Genomic DNA, 19175 nt, shown 5'->3' on the forward strand with positions numbered 1-19175 from the left:
TGCTATTATTAGCTAATGATATGAACAATAGAATTGTTATTAAATTTAAGGGTTAATATTATAAAAATTTACTAACTTTATACGTTTTTTTTTATTTTAATCACGCAGTTTAAATTTTCTCATTTGCATGCACGAACTACCACATTTTCTCAAATTCATACACAGTGGTGATGTGTCACGGCTCCATTGATGAAATCCGCTGAGGTGATTTTACACCAATGAATGAGTTTCACTTCTGCTCTGTGCATGAATTTGATAAAAAAATAGTAATTCGTATATGAAAATAAAAAAATTTAAACTACATGATTAAAATGAGAAAACGTGTAAAACCCGTGATTTTTTTTACATCAACCCTAAAGTTAAATGTTGCTGTATATTATGAATGAGTCAATGGCACATTATTAATTCAAAGTAGAAAACATTTTATAAAATAAAGAGTATGCGTTGCTATATGATATTTAATGGACAATTGGAGAACTTCCATGGAGTAGGGAGTCTAGATTTAAAATAAAGATGATATATAAAAAATTAATCTACATTTTATGAATTATTTACTTTATAGCTCTTTGTTTTAATAAATTATATAAATAATAAATAATGCTAGTTTTTTTCCGTTTAATTCTTCAAATAAATTAAAATAAAAAGATATGGCTATTTTTAAAATTAAAATTTCATATCATATAGAGTGAAGTTTGACTCAGTATATTAGGAGAGTTAAATTGAATCTTTGTTATAAATTTACACTATAAAAAGTTGAAGTAAACAATCTAATGGCACTTTTTTTTAAATAATCTAATAGTACTTAAACTCATCAAATTTAAATTATAATGAGTTAAAACTTAATTGTTATTTTAATATCTATTTTTTAACTAGCATTGTGAATTTTGATCCAAAATGGACTCACATTAACTCATGCTAATTTTAGCAGTCTCATTAATTAGATACCCTCACTTGATGTTTACATAAAATTAATATACTATAATATAGTATAGTATGTCCAAAATAAACATCCAATGAATGAATGGCCGTACTATTGGATAAAAAATAAATATGAAAAATGATGGATCGGCAAAAAGACATTCCACTAACATACATAAACAAGAATATATTTAGACTTGGACACATTTGGAGACATTTCATTTAAACTAGCACTAAAAATATTAATTTGACCATATATAACTAGTTATACAACTTTCATGATTTCTATATAAATCAAACACTAATCTCATTGCTAACACAAGTTTAGTAATTTGGATTAGCATTTACAGAAGATGAGTATGAGCCATAATATTGATCTTAAGTATGAAGATATTCATGATGAAGAAGATGTTTATTATAATGAGCTTAGAAGGCAGATTTTGCTTTTAACGGCCGACGATGACGATGACGATGACAAGGGACAGACTGAAAATATTTTCACAAAGTGAGTAAAAATATAAAAATAAAAGTGGGATATATTTTATTATGATTTTATAGAAATGAGTACAATAAAAATTGTATACATGATGCGCAAAACTATTATTTGTAAAATTTAAATTTAAAAAGTGGTTGATTGTTCACAATACGTTTTATGTAGGTCCGTCCGGAAAAGCTCGAAGAGGTCGACGTTCATGACAACACAACCAGCAGGAAGGTACTTCAACTGTTGGGAGACAGAAAATGAGAATTTAGCACCATTTTGGCTAGTGAATTTGTGGAGAAATAGTAATGGAGGAACTGGTGTTTTTATACCGAATATTAATGTCAAATTAAGAAAGAAACAAAGATCGGGTAATTAATTAATTATGTGATATTTTCTGATCAATGACAGACCAAATTAAATTTGAAATTTATTTTTATAATATTTGATTTACAATTTTGTTTTTCGAATTTCAGGTCAAACCAATCATTGGAGGAGAAGAAATATGCAAGAAAGTTGAGGATGACAAGCGGTCTTAAATAATGTGCAAAATCTGATTTTTCAAGGAAATTTAGCGGACCATAAACATGGAATTTATGTAGAATCTTATTCATTTATGTAAAAAAAAGGCTTAATTATTTAAAAATCACCCACCTTATAACTTTTTTTCAATTATATCATGATCTAGAAATTTTTTTAATTGTACCCTATTTTTAATTTTTATGTCTCATCTCTACCTAATGAGTTGAATTGACCTATTTTCTTTCGAAAAAAGTTTAAATTAATCCTTCATTTTTAACCTATATTCTAATAAAACGTTAATATTAATCGTTTATGTATCTTGTTTTTAATATTTTCATCTTTAAATTAATTAAATTATCAAAAAAATTACTCTTGATATACAAACGAAACATAAAAATCGAAAATAGGGTACAATTGAAATTTTTTCTAGGTCGTGGTATAAATGAAAAAAAGTTATAAGATGAGTGGTTTTTAAGTAATTAGGCCTAAAAGAAATAATTCTTTTTTTGTTTTTACATTCTTTTTTTGGTGACGAGGACTCACTCTAATAAGCCGAAACTCAATATCATTGTCAAACCCCGGGATGTGGACCGCCCGCAAGCCCACATACCTCGTAATTCCGGGCTATAATGGCCAGCAATCCAACCTCAACCACTCCATATTAAGAAAGGGCGTAGCCGGGGTTCGAACCCGCGATCTTTGGCGCCCAAATGGCTGAGATTTAGACCACTAGACCAAACCCGTGCGGATTTTTTTGTTTTTACATTATAATGATGAAAACTATATATTCATTCTTATTTTTTAATTATTATGACTTAAAATAGTTATAGGTTTATATTACTAAAACCCTGCAAACTAACTTCATTTTGCTATCAAATCACTGTATTTTTAACTAAGCCGAGTCTATACTTTGTAAACTTAACCAATCAGAAATTAGAATCTTTTGTATATTTTTTTCTAATTTATAATTGTCAGACCTATGAAAAAAATCCAAACATTTTCAACCTTTAAAAAATCTATCCAAACTTTCTAAAAGTTGTAAATATATACCATTTGACGAATTCGTCAAAAATTAATGCTATTTTCTAAAATCATTAACTGTCATTTGACAATTTTTTCTTTGCAAGTTTTAAAAAAATTACACATTCAATTTTCATTTAAACACAATTAAATTAATACAAAAAATCGGATAAATTTTCAACTTTGAGATATTTACAATTTTTTAAAAAATTAAATAAATTTCCAAAATATAAAGAGATTCAGTTTTTGAAACCATTGAACCTTCTACTTAACATAAAGTACTATAGTGTTTATATATTTTACTTTTTCTCAAAATAAGGAAATTGTATTCCATTCATAAAAAAACACTTTATCACAAAATGTGTCAATCCAGTACACAATATAACTAGTTAAAACAAATATTATTGAAATCTACACAACTTTAGGACAACCCTTTAATCATAGCCATGGCTTGAATTTCTACTTCCACAATCAAAGAATTATTTTGTGTAAAGCCCTTCAAATTGTCATCAAGATCAAGGAGAGACATAAACTTTAGAAAACCCCATGTCTTCTTACTAGGTTCGAAATGATGATTAAGACCTGCAAAATGTAATTAAATTATGGAATGTATAAATGAAGATTTTTTGTCTACATCTTCCAAATTGAATAAATATATTAAACATAAATTTACTCAAGTCCGATAACCATTAAATTATAACTTACTAATTAAGGCTAATCCACCCAATTGAATAAAAGAGAAACAGAAAACTATACAATCATTCGACGACTTTTATACGAGCACAAATAATCATACTTAATTTATTCAATTAGGACGACTTAGCTACAATTCGTAAAATAAAATGCTACGAATCTGTCTCGTTGCATTTTAGTCTTCATAAGGACTGAATTTAAACATTTACCTTGCAATTCATAATGTTTTCCTACAAGTTGGTTCCTCACTCGAAACATGAATTCTGCATACAATTTTCTTCCATGATCAAAATTTGCATCATCCACTAGTTTTAGAAATATGGACAATTTTTTGCCTTTCTCAAACGAGTCCCCTTTTAGATAAACAAGTATGCTCCTAAACAAATTGAAATTAGTAAAAATATAATCAGCATTAAAAGTAGGAAAAATTATTTTGATGGTGTCTGAACTTTTAAATTTTTTCTATTTAATGTCCAAGTTTTCACTTTTTTTAATGTTAGTGTTTTATTTTTTAAAAAAATGTATCAAACAAGTGTTTTTAACTGTTTTATCACATACATGCTCAAAGTTAAAAAAAAAACTCATTTTCATTTAAATTTGTATATTATATTAATAAAAAAACATTCGTGTGCACAATAATATGCTAGCTTATATATATATATATATATATATATATATATATATATATATATATATATAGTATTAAAATGCAAAACTATATCACCAAATTTAAAAATGATGTTTTAACTTTGTCAGTAGTGCGTTGCTCGGAAAATCACTAAGAAAACTCTTTTGATACATTTTAAAAAAGTTTATACACTAGTTTAAAAGAAGTAGTAAAAGTTTTAGACACTTAAATAGCAAATTTTGAAAAGTCCAGACACTTTTGGTGTAATTTATCCTTAAAAACTGAAAACCATAAAATTTAATTAATATTTGTGCATACCACTTAGTGCCACCAATGGAAAACACTTCTGATTCCGTAGAATATAAATCCAATTCCGAAATATTTTCAATTGCCCATGTATATGTATTATCTGCAGGCTTCTTCACCATGGACAAACACTCACCTATATAGCCATTTTCTATCACAAAAATCTCAGCACCAAACATGCAACAATCATCAAAATATAAGTACCCATTAGAATCGTCTTTAAAATTAGCGACGGATATCAGTTTGTCGAATCCCCATTCTCTTTTAATTCCACGAAACCGCCTTACTTCCTCATTATAGTCTGCAAAATTATGCATGCAAAATATTAATGCATTCAACTTAACTTCTATCAACGAAAAAAGCACAGCCATTCATTTTATTAGTGCTAACCTAGGGTATCAGATTTTGACCGTATTTCATTTCAATTATCATATTATAACTTATTTTATTTTTATAATTAAATTTCAATTAAATTTCAATAAAAAAAATTGATCACTAAGCATATAAATATAGAGTTGATTCTTGGCTGACTTCCGATAAAAAAGTATTGGCTGATTATTTATTTGCATCAAATATATAAAACTTAGACATTAACCTCCCATTGTCATTGAAATAAAAGTTCAATACTCAAACGAAAACAAATCAAAATGAAATAAATCAAGATATGATAATCAAAAGACTTAATGGAAAAAAAACCCAAATCTTTATAACTTGTTACAATTTTATCCAAATCTTTTAATTTTTGCAATAATATCCAGAATTGCATTATTTTGTTGCAATAATAGCTAAATTACATTTTTTATGTGAATTTTTTTTTTGAGTTTTGTGCTATTTTTTGGGACTTTTACTATATTATTATACATCAAAAATAATAATAGCCTAATATCTTAATTGAAAACAACAAGTTTAGCCATCAATTTGACTATTATTGCTACAAAAATTGCAATTTGGATATTATTGCGCCAAAAAAATGCAATTTGAATATTATTGCAAATATTAAAAAGTTTGGATAAAATTGCAACAAGTCGTAAAAGTTTAGGCTTTTTTTACCATTAGCCCTAATCAAAATGAAATGAATTAAGATACAATAATCAAAATGAAATATCCAAAACCTATTACCCTAGTCGGAAACTTGGGTATCTCGACAACATACCTTGAATAATCAAGTACTTGTCGCGCATATAATCATAAACGAACAACTTGAAATTTACGTTAACTTCTTGATTCAATGTGAGATTGTTGGATTCCGACAACACTAGATATAAAGATATGTATCCATCCCCTTTTCTTTCCTTGTTTCCTCGAGGATACACAGATAATTTCCTGCACCGACAAATTTATGAATAAAAATTGATTGTACATAAAGAACAAGAAATGAAGTCTTAATTACCATTTATAGCCTCCAACTTCAAAATCAGCAAATCGGAAGCACTCAGCTTTTGCATCGGAAAGCAAAGAGAAGTTCTCAATCTTAAATAAGTAGTGTGCAGGCGGAATACTTCTTAGTTTCCAATTTATTTCTGTTCAAATAATAGCAAGAAAAAGAAAAAGAATGTTTTTTATAATTGTAAATCTGGACTAATCTGAACAAAAGAATAATATAAGGATGTAAATGAGGTAGCCAGCTAAAATATGTACCTGCATTATCATCTCCAATTTTCCTTGCATTAGCATTAGGTTCATCTTGCATGGCTCGTTTTTTTCCTATCATTTTTTGTTGATAGAGAGTTTGCTTCATTTGTTTTAAAATTGCAAGTTGAAATTAAACTAAATCATCCATTTATTTGAAACTTTTCGTTTATCAAGATTGTTTTATTGATCACTGCTTTGATATTTTCCAAAAAATAAAATGAAATTGAAGAGTTTGTTGCGGGGAAATGGTGAAGAATTTAATATTTGATTTTTTTAATAAGTCACGTTTTTTTAGAAAGTTAATTTAGGGTCTTCTATATATAGTTAATTTTGTTTTTTAGAGATTAAAACTTACATTTTTCACTTACCACCGTTGGATGATTTTTCATCACATTCATTTAATGGTTAAATGAACAAAATAAAATAAAATAAAATAACCGTAGCCTTTCCCGTTAATTTAATTACTATTTACCAGTCCAGATTCTAAATTGTTTTCAACTTAATTTTACAAATTTCCTTCAAAACTTTTAATTTCGGTAATTTTAACCTAAGTTTCAAAGGTTGACAGTAGTAATATATAACCTAAATATTTAAAATTACTCAATTGACATGACACATTAAAATTTAGGCTTAATGGTTTTGAAAAGTCATATTTTTTTGACTTTTTAAAAATATATCCAAATCTATCAAAAGTTTTAAATCTATCCTAATTTAACTAATTTGTTAAAAATCTATCCAATTTTTTGAAATCAATTTGATATTTTCTAAAATTAATTTATCTGAATCATGCGTCGTCAATTGACATTTTTTTTTAATTTTAAAAAAATGTCATATATTCAATTGTTATTATAGGCATAATTGAATCAATTTTGATTATAAAATGGATAGATTTACAAGAAATTTGTCAAATTTGGAAAAATTTACAATTTTTAAAAGGTTTGGATATATTTCTAAAAGTCAAAAAGTTTTGGCTTTTTCACACCATTAAGTCTAAAATTTAATTTATGAAATCACATGTAAAAATTAAAATAAAAAATTATATAAAAATACTTTAATTTGTCGTTAGAATACGAAAAACTTCTCAAATTGACAAATAGTAAAATTTGTTCAAAAATAAACATTTAGCCAGATGTGTAAAATAAAAAAAATAGAATTTTCGAACCCTTGCACCTTTATTTTTTATACATTACAATAATGAAAATTTTATACATATAAGAATTTCCATTCAAATAATACAAAGTGACGAAGCCAAACAATTAAAATTACAAACTTACAACATTAGAGCCTGTATTTCTTTTATTTTACAACTCCAATGCTTTATTATTCATACATAAATTAAATATCTTATTGTTAATTGACTCGGTAAATTTATATGCCTATCTCTTGCATACAACTCCCTGTGATCCTCCATCAATCCCACTCGCACAACTCAGTCCTGGCAACTCAATTCCCTGCACAAAACCTTCACCTCCATAGCCATGTCGATTATCGAATCGAGCTACTTCACAGTCCGGTGCAAATAAACTTGACGTTCGAAATTCTTTGTTCCCTCCCATTACAGGCATTTTAGCACCAATTTTAACTCGGCTGACATAACTCGGTCCGTAGGTTTGACCCAACACACCATTGACTTGATCACTTAAAGAATAGAATTTAAATCCAAGATCAAGATGAGCAAAACAATCATCATTCGTAATTCCATAGTTATGAATTCTTGAATCTTGTTCCGTTATCGGGACGACTTTAGCTGTAATCTTGAAGTGTTTTTCAACTTCAATTATGACATTGTTTGTGTTGGTTGATCTAGTGATGGATACACGTGGGGCAATCGATGATTGCCACGTGGTGCCTTCGTTTTCGGGGAGTGTCAAGGGTTCCCCGTCAAAGGAGAGGGCGAGTCGGTCAACTGAGTCGTCCCATGTTGAGGTTTTGAGTGCACCGAGGAATATTTGATGCTTGCCGAAGAGGATAGCGATGGATTGCACCCAAGTGAAGTCTCGTGTCATATTTTCGTTTGTTTTTCCGATAAAACGGGCGTTGATGTGGAGGTTTGAGTCGGAAACAAGGCAAAAGTCGTTGTCTTTCTTGCCGTGGAAGTAAAAGGTAATGCCGTCTCCGCCGATGAATCGTGGATCTTCACAAACTGCTCCGGGTTGGTAACAATCTATTAAGCATATAGCAACCAAATTTAGTCACTTTAGTGTAATAATGTAATAAAATACCGATATAATGTCATTAAAAGACCCATTGTATTATAATTTTAATTTGTAGTATTAAATTGTTACTAAAATTTTAAGTTTTAATTCATAAACTCATCTAAAATTGATCGGATAAACTATGATTTTCAAAGTATATTGTCATGTTGATTGGTTGTTAGACATATAGTTATATTGTCTAGCTATAGAAACTTACTGCACATTGGCTTGCAAGTGGCACAATTAACCTCACATCCACGTCCATTACAACTATCAGGGCAGACGTGTATAATATCATAACATTGAGTGTAGTCCTTGTCTTTACACCTGGCAGTCGGGGAAGGATTCCATGGAGAATAAGGCGAGGGCGTAGAGGGTGTAGGAGTAGGGGGCGTGGGTTGTGGTGGTGGCGGCGATGGGGTAGACGGTGTTGGTGGCGATGGGGATGGCGGGGATGGTGTAGGAGTGGACGGCGTGGGTGTTGGTGGCGATGGAGATGGTATAGACGGTGTTGGTGGTGGTGGCGATGGTGTAGACGGTGTTGGTGGCGATGGAGATGGCGTGGATGGTGTAGGAGGGGACGGCGTGGGCGTTGGTGGCGATGGCGATGGTATAGACGGTGTTGGTGGTGGTGGCGATGGTGTAGGGGCTGGCGGAGTTGGAGTTGGAGGCGTCTCGACCTCTGGTGGTGAAGGATCAGAGTTGTCAGGAGGAGGAGGCGAATCGCCACCGCAAATAGGTTTACAAGAAACACATTCAACCGTACAACTATCGGGGCAAAATTTAGGGCAAACATGCTCCAAATTATAACAATGCTTATATTTTTTTATCATACACCTTGCATTGCTTGGATTTTTAGCTATCCCTGGTGGAGTTGCCTCTCCTATAGCAATCACCATCATGAGAAAAATCATGAACATAAACTTTTTCTCTTCAAATCGAGCCATTGCAACGCTATGGTTATACTATATATAAAAGTACGTCGAAAATAGATTCAATTAGCCAGATCGAGCTAATTGAATTGGTTGTGTAGTTTGGGAGCGAATGTATATGTTAGAGACCTTATGCCCTTTTTATAGTTGTTAAATTGAGCATTTTTTCGTCACAATTTGGATCAAAATTTGAGTGAATGATGATTAGCAAGTAATCTAAATTCACATGGAAGCTCAGCAAGTCAACTGGTCAAGCCAGCCCTAATGAATTATTTAGAATTGTTAATTATTTTACTTTTGCTTCTGTTGCTTTTGTCATCAACATGGCATCACTTAGCTATAAAGATTTATGAAACTGCTTTAAGCAAATTAAGGCACACTTATATGTCGGATAAAACTTCCGAGATCACTAAATTTTTATTAAATTATCTTTTGATTACTAAACTTTAATTTATTCTGATTTGGGAATTAAACTTCAATTTTTATTTAGGGATGAATATTTCAATCAATTTAACTGACGTGGCCACCTGATAAATATTTTGAAGATATTTATCACGCCAGCAATTTAGTAAGACAATCATCATTTAAAAATCAATATCTTAGTGATTCATTTGTAATTATTAATTATTTTAGTTCTTGTGCTATTGGATTTTATTTCATTCCATTTTTAATAAATATTTTCATTTTATTAGATAGTCATAAAATTGTGTACAGATGACGATCCGTTGTAACAAATTTGTTACATTGCCATTAAAAGGTCTATGAGTGTATAAAATAAATAGTTAAAAGAATAATTAAATACAAAATATTTATTAAGGATAAAGTGAAGTTAAAGCGAATAATATTTGAATTTTATGAAGGGTTCAGCCATTATTTTATGTTGCTTTTATCATGAACATGGCATCACTTAGCTATAAAGAATTATGAAAGTGCTTTAAGCAAATTAAAGACACTCGTACGAACCAATGAGCTATAACTCAAATGATATAAGCGTTAGGCAGCAAATTGCTAGGTCGTAGATTCAATTCCTCCCACGAACGCTTTCCCCTCTCCAATTCTCAAAAAAAAAAAACACTCGTACGAATTAATGTAATTATTGATTTTGTTCCTATGAATGGAAAATTCATTTTATATAAGAAGTTCCTTTCCTTCTCTATGAATTTTCTTCTGTTGCAATTTAGTACACACCTTTACAACTATGCATTTACAAATCCTACTTCTACTCATTAGACTTTTTCATTGGATTCTAGTCTTATAAAAATTGGGGTTAATTACATATAAAAGCACCACTTTTACACGAAATTGCAAAAATAACACGACTTTTAAAACGTGGCAATTCAGGGTACCACCTTTCATTTCTTTTCAAAAACAACATGAGCACATTTTTAGTGGCGTTTTTGCTGACGTGGGATGACACATGGCACTTCCATTGGGTGTCCAAGTCAGCAAAATTTTATCTAAAAACGTGCCCATGTTGTTTTTGAAAAGAAATGAAAGGTCATGTTCTGAATTGACACGTTTTAAAGGTCGTGTTATTTTTGAGAATTCGTGTAAAGGTGGTGATTTTATATGTATTTAACCCTAAAAATTATCAAGTATAATTCTAATGAAATTGATAAATATATCATAAGTAAGGTCTTTTTGATAGTTTGATATAATAATTTTACACTTTAAATCATTATATACATAAAAAAAATAAAGGTTGTAAATAAAAAAACATTATATATTTTAATATTTTAATTATTTTCATGTTGATCTATATGTTTTTATATACTTTATATATAATAACAAAACAATTTAAATATCAATACTAAATATTTGATAAGATATTGGAAAGCTTGATTCTAGATTTTTTTTTCAGATTATGGATTAATTATTAAAAACAAGTTAAGAGAACATAATATATTTTATTTTAGGCCTAATCACTCAAAAACCCCTCACCTTTAAACTTTTTATCAATTCCACCCCGACGTTGAAAATTTGTCAATTTTACCCACTTTTGAATTTTTCGTTTTCAATTGTACCCCAATATTTTAATTTTTGTTAATTTTTTTACTTAAATGATGAAATCATTCAATTAATTAAGTCTAAACATGAAATTAAATTCTTTTTTATTCAAAAAAGTAAAAATAAGTTCTTTATTTTTAAAAACTAACTAAAAATCATAATCAAATTAACACTAATTTAAATTTTTAATTAATTTAATTAAATTTAAATAAATTTTATAAATATACAATTAATATATGAGAGACATGGAGAATGTTTTAAATAAATTTCTAAACGCAAAAGACGTTAATTTAATTTTTCAGGGTACAATTGAAATACAAAAATGCAAAATATGGTAAAATTGACAAATTTTCAACGTCAGGGTATGATTGAAAAGGGGCTAAAAGGTCGGGGTTTTTTAAGACATTAGACCTTTATTTTAATTGATTAAATTTTGTTTCTTGTTTATTATTTGGCTGTAATTGAAACAAATTATGAAATTACTGGAACAAATTAGACATGTTCATGAATTTAGATATACGTCCAGGCCTGTCCAAGTTCGGTCTTTAGGGCCGGATTTGGGCAATGATTTTACATCCCAAGCCCGGCCCGAGTCCGTATAGGGGGGATTAAGGTAGGAAATGTAAAGGCCGAGCCAGGCTTGGATTTATAAAAAAAATTATAAAGTCTGCCGAGCCCGATCCCGGCCCATGAACAAGTCTAAAGCAAATTGTCAAAATATTCTTTTTTTCAAAAAAATTATTGTATTGTAGAAATACTCTAACCACTAATTTTTTCTTTAATTTTTTTTAATCTTTTTGGCTTTATAGATCATGTACCCCAAATAATTTATTTTTTATGGTGTGGTAGCCAATTTAAATTTTATTCTAGACTTTTATATATAATAACTCTGAGATTATAGTTGACACGAAATTTGATTTAAGAATTATGTATTGATCAAGCCTATGAAATTATATTGTGATAACAAGGAAGCTAGTGATATTAATCCAATGTAATATGATCGATCATAACATTGAAATTAATAGACACGTTAGAAGAAAAACTTATTCAAGTGCCCAATTTACTCATCAAGACAGTATGTCTATCTAATTATTTAGTTAATTTAATGCCAATCTTTCATCTTTTAAACCTCAATTTCCGGTTGAATCATAGACTAACTTTTTAATTAACAAAATTTATTTTCATAATTGTAAAATCCAGCTCTTAGTTTAAAACAAATTAGCAATATTAAATTTTAAATTCTCTTCCTTTTTAGTTGTTGAAACTTAAATGGTAAAAGGCTTACTTTAACCCTTAAAGTCAGAGCGAAAGAATTAATAAGACCCTAAGGTCGAAGGTTGCTCACTTTGCTTCCTAACGTTGTCCAAATTGGCTCAAATCACACCAAAAATTTAACTTCGTCTGTTTTTCTGTCAAATGATGACGGGACATGTATGGAAAAAGTTCAAAAACATTCTTAATATTTAAAATATTTACCAATTTAATATTTATAACTTTTTTTAACCATTATCACCCTCTTTTTCATTAAATATCAATAATTATATAATATTTAAAAATAAGATGTTTAGTAAACAATCAAAACTCAATTAAACACGTCAAAACCTAATTAAACAAATCAAAATCCAATTAAACAAATCAATCGCCGGAAAATTCATCCAAAAATTAAATAAATAATAATTTTTTTATGAATGTAATTTTATTTTAATCGGAGACATGACCACCAATCCATCGCCAAAAAAAACGTCTAAAAATTAAAAAAAAATTATCGTTTTTTTTAATTCTGGAGACCCACCACGGTGGGTCTGCTCCGGTGGGTCTGCTCAGATGAGAAGACCCACTTATTTGAGCAGACCCACCGGTGAGTCTGATGGATTGTTGGGTTTTCGGAATTAAAAAATATATAAAATATAAAATATCGTTCCTCTTTTTTAATTAATTTTTTTTATCGGAATATTTTTTGCCAAAAGTTAAGAGGTGGTATCTGGCGGGTGGGTGAATTAGATTTAATTAGTTTTAAATTGAATTTTGATTGGTTTTGTTAAATTTCGAAGTGTTTAATTGAGTTTAATTGAGTTTCTATAAATGTTTTAATTTTAAATATTATTTAATTATATATATTTAAATGAAAAAGAGGGTGAAAATAGTTAAAAAAATCATAAATATAAAATTGATAAATATTTTAAGCATTAAGGATGTTTTTGAATTTTTTTTCCTAAGAGCCACATCATTAGTTAGATGGAAGAAATTAACAGTGGTGCTATCTGAGCCAGTTTGGACGACGTCGGGGGTAAAGTGAAAAACCTTCGACCTTAAAGTCTTAGGCCATCTCCCACAATAAACCTCAAAATAGTGTGAATTTTACACTAAAACTACACTGATACAGTGTTTCATCTCCAACAACTAACTCTATTTTTCACTCTAAAAGAATATTCTCAGCATATTCCTAAACAATAAAATTTTAAACATTTTATATTTACACCCATGAACTATTCAACACTTATAAAATACATTCATATATTTATTTATAATAAAATATATTATTAATTTTAATAATATATTTACTAAATATATTTATATATGTATTTTTAATTATGTTTGCTAATTTTAAAAATATTAATTAGATAATAAGAAACATTAAATATACTTTATTTATAAAGTATTCAATTAATTAATACAAAAAAATTATTTAATGTTATATATTTAAATTTCCGATTAAATCGAACATTTTTAATTTGGACTATATTGTAACAAAAACTAACAAATATTTAATAATGAAATTTATAATAAAATAGAAAATTAAAAGTAAAAATAAAATAAAGTTACTCTATTTTATTCTCCAACAGTACTCTATTTTATAGAACACTATAATAGAGTAACTCTACATATAGAGTAAAAATATAAAATACACTATAATATAGTTGGATATAGAGTACTGTTGGAGAGGATTTGCACACCAAATTGGCAATTTGGTGTACTGTTGGAGATGGCGTTATTAATTATTTCGCTCTGACCTTAAAAGCTAAAGTAAACCTTTTGCCAAACTAAATAGATGCAAGTTTGAAACTTGAAATGAACAGGAAAACAATAAATGAATAATATTTTGAGGTGAAATATTGAAATAACGATCTTGGTTCAAAAATAATAGATTTATAGTGAAATAGTTAAATTGAAATGAACTTATAAATTCTAAAAGCTTTGGATAATTTTATAAAAAATAAAAAATAATTATCTTTTTTAAACTAATAAGTCATATTATTACAAGCTAATTGTTTGCATGCCGCATCAGCCATAAATGAGTATTTTCAGGTATCTGATATGTTGAAGTGGCACAGTAAATAATCTGTTTTCATATTCAAAATTTATAATTATCAGTTAAAACTAATTTCAAAATTTAAATTACTAAAAAATATAAACTACTTCGTCTTGTAGCAAATTGCAAACCAAGTCAATAAATTAGACGAATCTACACATATTAATAGCTTCAGCCAATCAATATAAATGATAACATGATGAGGCAACTCTTCTTGCACATTACACTATAACATGAACTTATTTAAAATTTCAAATATGCAGAAAATGGAAATGATTTAATTTGATGAACTATAGAGGAGCATTGTTTTCATCCTCTTATGGCATGACAATCTTATTAATTTAAAATTAATTAATTTGTGTTTGCAATATCATTTATCTGCTCATCTTTTGCATACTACTCCATGTCCATCAATCCCACTTGCACAACTTAAGCTTGCCAGCTCAAGACCCTGCCTAAATCCGTTGGCATTGCCGTTAACACCGGCGAATCGAGCAACCGCGCAATCCGGTGCAACGAGGCTTGAAGTTTGGAACTCTTTGTTCCCTCCCAATACAGGCATTTTAGCACCAATATTCACTCGGCTAACATATCCCGCTCCATAGGTTTGACCTAACACACCATTTACTTGATCACTTAAAGAATAGAATTTGAATCCAAGATCAAGATGGGCAAAACAATCATCTTTTGTAATTCCATAGTTGTGAATTCTTGATTCTTGTTCTGTTATAGGGACGACCTTGGCCGTAATCTTGAAATTCCCTTCGACTTCAATAATGACATTGTTAGTATTGGTTGATCTAGTGACCGATACGCCTGGTGCATTCAAAGATTGCCACGTGATGCCTTTGTTTTCGAGGAGATTTATAGGTTCACCGTCGAAAGAAAGGGAAAGGCGGTCCATGGAATCGTTCCATGTTGAGGTTTTAAGTGCACCGAGGAATATTTGGTGATTATCAAAGAGGATTGCAATAGATTGGACCCAAGTGAAGTCTCTCGACATCTTCTCGTTCCTCTTGCCGATGAAATGAGCATTGATGTGAAGATTAGAGTCCGAAACAAGGCAAAAATCGCGGTCTTTCTTGCCATGGAAGTAAAAGGTAAGGCCATCTCCACCAATGAATCGCGGGTCATGGCAGACTGCTCCCGGTCTATCACATTCTGCCAATCACAAAAAATAGTTATTTTCAAAATTTTATTAGGCAAGATAAATTAATTCATATATGGAGAAACTCAAAGATTTTGTAATTTTTTCCTCCAAATATGCACTAGTTTATAATAAAACAACTTACAATATTGCACTTTATCATATTTTTGTAGACTAATTTACCAAGATTTCAGCATAGAGAAACTTACGGCAGAGAGGCTTGCAAGTCTTACAATCAACATCACATACAGGGCAATGACTTGCACATACATGCTCGGTATTGTAACATCGAGGATAGTATCTGTCTAAGCACTTGGCCCTCTTTGGTGGTTTGTCGCCATCGCCATTTCCATCATCTTCGTCGCTCCTTCCGTAGCCATCGTCGCCATTTCCATCACCGGAATCTAATAAAGAACGACGACCAAGAGCGAGGATCGACGAATAACCATCATCCTCCTGCATGCATATAGATTCGCAAGAAGCACAATCAACAATGCAACTATTAGGGCACGAACTAGGGCAAGCACGCTCGACATTGTAACACATTTTGTACTTTTTAATCGTACATTTTGCATAGCTTAATGAAGTTGCATCTGCCATAGCTATAACCATCAGAAGGAGAAGTATAGGTATGCAAAGAATTTTTGCAAATCGATCCATTTTGAATTATTAGTTATTGAATTGGGTTGTATGCTAATTTGTGAGTGAAATTGAAATAAGTGAAATCTCTTTTTATAGTTGTTTTGCATTAAAATTAAGGTTCATGATTCAACGAACATTCAATAATAAGTAATCTTTCACATGGCTAATTTACAAGTCAACTCAGCTAAAATGGTGGTTAATTATACATGAAGGTGCATAATTGCTTAAGGAACAAAGAATGGAACTAGCTTTCCGCAAAATGATGCCTTCAGACAATTAATATTCAAGTTCCATTAGTATCAAAATTTTGCTCTAAGTATCACTTTGATAGCAAAACTTGAATTAGTATTAAAGTGGTATAATAAATTTAAGGCCTAATGGTGTAGAAAAGGGAGAATTTCTTGTATGAACCAAGTTCGCCTCATAAGATTATGTACTATCCACTTATCGAATGACACGTGTCAATAATAAATGTGATAGCCAATTATTAAATACCATATTAATTATAGTTAAAATGTAATCAATAAATGTAATAATTAATAATTGACTATCACATTTATTATTGACACGTGTCCTTCGATGAGTGGATAGTTCAGAATCCTACATGGCGAACTTGGTTCACACAAAAATTTCTGAACCTTTTTTACTTTTTAAAAATCAGTCCAAAATCTTTCAAAAGTTATAAATCTATCTCAATTTAAGTAATTCGTTGAAAATCTATCTAATTTTTCAATATCAATTTAATGTTTCTCAAAATTGATTTATTTTGAACTATGTGTCATCTCAAGTGGCAATTTTTCTTCCTTTAATTATTTAAAAAAAAAATATATATCCAATTGTTACGTAGCACAGTTAAATCAATTTTGTGAAATTTGATAGATTTCTAATGAATTGGTCAAATTAAGATAGATCGGTAAAAAAAAATTAAAAGTTTAGTTAGATTTTTAAAAAATTGAAAAAATTAAAAATTTAGCACCGCTAAATTTAAATTTAATATGCATCTCAAGAGATTGTATTTGGACAAATTCATATAAGCTTTATGTGTCATTCAAAGATAAACCATACTTGTTCAATTTCAAAAACTACCGCATACAATATAAATTAAATTTATTGTATAACGTTGATATAAAATAAAGCTTCGGTAATAAATTGAAACTACGGATAAAAGTTTGGGTTGATATAAGCTAATTACCCCACAAGCTCGAGATTTTAAGGTTTTAAAAATTGTAATAATACTAACGAACTGTAATTCAAATGATATAAGCGTTGGAGAACAAGTTAATAGGTCGTAAGTTTAATTTTCCCTATAAACATTCTCTCTTCCCCAATTATATCTATAACAAAAAAACTTTACTAATGCAATTACATCCAATTAATTATATATAGAAAAAAGAGTAAACGACACCAAAACAATTAGGATGGGCTAGTTTAATGCTCTATTATACGATTGACTAAAAATAGCTTGTGGGGAAGATTTTGTAGAATACCTTTTCTTGCAAGTCAATACCTTTTACAACCTTGCATTAAGTAACTAAGATATCTAAAATGGCAATTTCTACAAGATTAAGAAATTTAATAGATATCAATACCATTGCAACCTTCCATTAAGTAATAATAAAACTTTTTTTTGTAGGATAACTATTAGGACTCCTTTGAAATTGGATCATAATTACAAGTTCATACATTATTTTGATTGAAAAAAAAAAGTTAACACTTCGACTTTTAAATAAATTTAATTATTTTTCCCCTTCGTGCAATTGCTGATGTCATCAAAGAAGTTTATTGTCAAAATAAAATCTAATTTGGTCCTTCAACTATTTTTGATTTAAGTTAGTATTTTTAGAAATATGATATTGTACAATAGCAATTTTTAAAATAATTTATTAATAACTTAAATAAATATTATTTTAAATTAGTATAATATCTATAGAATAATTAATTTTAAATGTTATTAAACATACAATCTATATCTTATTACAAAATTATTACACATGATGAAAATATAAATTATCAATATAAAAAATTAAAATATTGATTTTGTTGACAACAGGTTATGATATTAAAGAATTAAACCGAGATTACAACCTCAATGTCGAAGTACATTGCAGATAAAAAAAATACAAAAATGAAAAATAAATTGAAACCCTATAATCGATTTATGAAAAAATAAATAATAGAAATTGAAAAATATAAGTTTTACAGGTGACAATAAGATGAATTCAAGTGTTGAGAATTTTCTAACACCAATATTTTGTTAAGTAAAGAGTATTTTTAATATAAAATGTTATATTTTTAATTTATACTAATGGACTTTCTAATATTAATTTTTTATTTAATTTATTTTTATAAATATTAATAATACTAATTTAATGAATTCTCTAATATAATTTTTTATTTTATTTAATAAAAGATAATAAAAATATTAAATTATTTTAATTTTGAGTTAATTTATTTATTTAATTTTTATATTGAAAATAGAACTTAATATTTAAAATTAAAACAAGCAACTATTTTTTGAAATTGAAAATGTTATCCTTTTAAAAAAGAAATAGAGAGTGAAAACAACAAATTTATTTTTAAAAATTTGAAATATTCTTCTTTAAAAAATAAAATAGACAGTGAAAATGGTTCTAAACATGTGGAGAGTCATTTTCATTATCTACTCTAAATTTAAAAAATAGAACTCATTGAACTTTTTATTAAACTCTTTAAATTAAAGGTTAATATTATAAAAATTCACCA

At 28.6% G+C, this 19175-nt stretch overlaps 3 protein-coding genes across 3 annotated transcripts; all 3 read right to left on the reverse strand.

Annotated features, from left to right (window-relative positions):
- Positions 1–3362: 3362 nt before the first annotated feature.
- On the reverse strand, positions 3363–6279 carry LOC126660534 (uncharacterized). The gene is made up of 6 exons (XM_050354095.1): positions 6207–6279; positions 5959–6088; positions 5722–5891; positions 4581–4869; positions 3844–4010; positions 3363–3523 (listed from the first exon to the last, which is right to left on the reverse strand). Exons 1-6 carry the CDS (start codon positions 6277–6279, stop codon positions 3363–3365), a joined length of 990 nt encoding a protein of 329 aa, XP_050210052.1.
- A 1074-nt stretch (positions 6280–7353) lies between these two features.
- LOC126660043 (uncharacterized) lies at positions 7354–9439 on the reverse strand. The gene is made up of 2 exons (XM_050353370.1): positions 8613–9439; positions 7354–8364 (listed from the first exon to the last, which is right to left on the reverse strand). Exons 1-2 carry the CDS (start codon positions 9340–9342, stop codon positions 7577–7579), a joined length of 1518 nt encoding a protein of 505 aa, XP_050209327.1. The 5' UTR covers positions 9343–9439; the 3' UTR covers positions 7354–7576.
- A 5390-nt stretch (positions 9440–14829) lies between these two features.
- LOC126660471 (uncharacterized) lies at positions 14830–16481 on the reverse strand. The gene is made up of 2 exons (XM_050354003.1): positions 16001–16481; positions 14830–15805 (listed from the first exon to the last, which is right to left on the reverse strand). The coding sequence occupies exons 1-2, from the start codon at positions 16449–16451 to the stop codon at positions 15027–15029; spliced, it is 1230 nt and encodes a 409-aa protein (XP_050209960.1). The 5' UTR covers positions 16452–16481; the 3' UTR covers positions 14830–15026.
- Positions 16482–19175: the final 2694 nt, after the last annotated feature.

This window comes from Mercurialis annua, linkage group LG8 (genome assembly GCF_937616625.2).
Source record: "Mercurialis annua linkage group LG8, ddMerAnnu1.2, whole genome shotgun sequence".
Lineage (NCBI taxonomy): Eukaryota > Viridiplantae > Streptophyta > Magnoliopsida > Malpighiales > Euphorbiaceae > Mercurialis > Mercurialis annua.